This window comes from Labrus mixtus, chromosome 8 (assembly GCF_963584025.1).
Source record: "Labrus mixtus chromosome 8, fLabMix1.1, whole genome shotgun sequence".
Taxonomy (NCBI): domain Eukaryota; kingdom Metazoa; phylum Chordata; class Actinopteri; order Labriformes; family Labridae; genus Labrus; species Labrus mixtus.
In genome coordinates this window covers 30,453,014-30,455,513 of record NC_083619.1, presented here as the reverse complement: position 1 = coordinate 30,455,513, position 2,500 = coordinate 30,453,014, and the positions used below count along the sequence as shown (strand labels likewise).

Below are 2,500 nucleotides of genomic sequence, written 5' to 3'. Positions count from 1 at the left end.
GGTGTAACTCAGGTGTAGCTCTGATGTAACTCAGGTGTAGCTCAGGTGTAACTCAGGTGTAACTCTGATGTAGCGCAGGTGTAACTCAGGTGTAACTCAGGTGTAACTCAGGTGTAGCTCTGATGTAACTCAGGTGTAACTCTGATGTAACTCAGGTGTAACTGATGTAGCTCAGGTGTAACTCAGGTGTAGCTCAGGTGTAACTCAGGTGTAACTCAGGTGTAGCTCTGATGTAACTCAGGTGTAGCTCAGGTGTAACTCAGGTGTAACTCAGGTGTAGCTCAGGTGTAGCTCAGGTGTAGCTCTGATGTAACTCAGGTGTAGCTCAGGTGTAGCTCTGGTGTAACTCAGGTGTAGCTCAGGTGTAACTCAGGTGTAGCTCTGATGTAACTCAGGTGTAGCTCAGGTGTAACTCAGGTGTAACTCAGGTGTAGCTCTGATGTAACTCAGGTGTAGCTCAGGTGTAGCTCAGGTGTAACTCAGGTGTAACTCTGATGTAGCGCAGGTGTAACTCAGGTGTAACTCAGGTGTAGCTCTGATGTAACTCAGGTGTAACTCTGATGTAACTCAGGTGTAACTGATGTAGCTCAGGTGTAACTCAGGTGTAGCTCAGGTGTAACTCAGGTGTAACTCAGGTGTAGCTCTGATGTAACTCAGGTGTAGCTCAGGTGTAACTCAGGTGTAACTCAGGTGTAGCTCAGGTGTAGCTCAGGTGTAGCTCTGATGTAACTCAGGTGTAGCTCAGGTGTAGCTCTGGTGTAACTCAGGTGTAGCTCAGGTGTAACTCAGGTGTAGCTCTGATGTAACTCAGGTGTAGCTCAGGTGTAACTCAGGTGTAACTCAGGTGTAACTCAGGTGTAGCTCTGATGTAACTCAGGTGTAGCTCAGGTGTAGCTCAGGTGTAACTCAGGTGTAGCTCAGGTGTAGCTCAGGTGTAACTCAGGTGTAACTCAGGTGTAACTCAGGTGTAGCTCAGGTGTAACTCAGGTGTAGCTCAGGTGTAACTCAGGTGTAACTCAGGTGTAGCTCTGATGTAACTCAGGTGTAACTCAGGTGTAGCTCAGGTGTAACTCAGGTGTAACTCAGGTGTAGCTCTGATTTGACCCAGGTGTACCTGTCCTCTGCAGGTAAAGAGGTGGCTCCTGAGGTGGAGATGTCGATCCCGGGTCTGGACTGGGGCATGGATGAGGTCATGGGGAAAGACACTAAGAAGGTCCCTCAGAAGAAAGTACCGTACGCCAAACCTATCCCAGCACAGTTCCAACAGGTAAAGTCACCTGATGAACACCTGGACGCACATCTGAGTGAATATATCGTTAATGTGCGCTAAACTCTTCATACTCTCCACAGGCATGGGCAGATAATAAAGTACCCATGATGCCCCCTGGTGGAGACCCCAAAGAGCGGAAGGTGGAGCAGAAAACGGACTCAAAGAAGAAGAGTCAGGCGGAGCTGGAGCAGGAGATGGCCGCGCTGCAGTACACCAACCCCATGCTGCTGGAGGTGTGTGTGCACACAAATCACTGTTGTCATGGGAACAGACAGCGCACCTTCACTAACCATCCTGACAGAATCCCTGCCAACAACACCTTTGGTTTCCATAGTAACACCTGTGTGTTTCTTCTTTTGCAGCAGATGAAGATGGACCGGATGAACACTGACGGGAACATGGGCCCCCCACAGGGACAGGGCCCCATGCCCCCTTTCCCCGGCCCAGGAGGTCCTGGGGGCCCGATGCCTCCTGGCCAGCAGGGCTTTCCTCCCAACATGCCTCCTCAGCAGATGCCCAACAACATGGGGCCCCCCATGGGCCCCGGAGGTATGCAGCCTCCTTTCATGCCCCCTGGACAGATGGGGCCTCCATCTGGACCCCAGCCTCACCAAGGGCCCCCTCAGGGCATGATGGGGCCACCAGACATGCAAGGACCCCAAGGTATGCAGAGACATCCAGGCACTCCCAGAAACATGGGTCCCCAAGGGCCTCATGGAATGGGACCCAGAGGGATGCAGGGGCCTCCCAGTGGAATGATGGGGCCCCCGCCTCGGGGAATGGGTCCAAGAGACCCTCAGGGACCTCCACCTCAGGGAGGCATGATGGGCCCACAGGGGAACATGATGGGCCCTCAGGGTCCCATGCAGGGTGGGATGATGGGGCCCCCACCCAGGACACACGGCAACAACTATGGGATGGGCAACATGCAGGGGCCCCCTGGAGGGATGCACGGGCCCACAGGGAACATGCAGGGGCCCCCGGCTAACATGCAAGGACCCCAGGCAAACATGCAAGGACCCCATGGAAACATGCAAGGACCCCATGGAAACATGCAGGGGCCTCCAGGAAACATGCAGGGGCCCCCGTATATGCAGCACCAGGTGAGTTGAGTTTGATTGGAGAGTAATATGGGCTGAAGGATTCCAGCTTAAAGAAGGTCAACAATGGGTTAATCGTGACATCATCATACTGTAACAATAATAAACAAAGGTGAAAACATTTAAACAC

General features: G+C 53.0%; 1 protein-coding gene across 3 annotated transcripts in view; it reads left to right on the top strand.

The window, feature by feature from the left end:
- The window catches only part of wdr33 (WD repeat domain 33), a 35,503-nt gene that overhangs the window by 27,786 nt on the left and 5,217 nt on the right, over positions 1-2,500 (top strand). For 2 of the 3 annotated variants that reach the window (XM_061045508.1, XM_061045506.1), the window contains exons 14-16: positions 1,128-1,267; positions 1,351-1,503; positions 1,633-2,373. In XM_061045508.1, coding sequence (XP_060901491.1) covers positions 1,128-1,267; positions 1,351-1,503; positions 1,633-2,373 — 1,034 coding nt within the window. The remainder of the gene's footprint in view (positions 1-1,127; positions 1,268-1,350; positions 1,504-1,632; positions 2,374-2,500) is intronic. The other variant, XM_061045507.1, reaches the window with a different exon arrangement.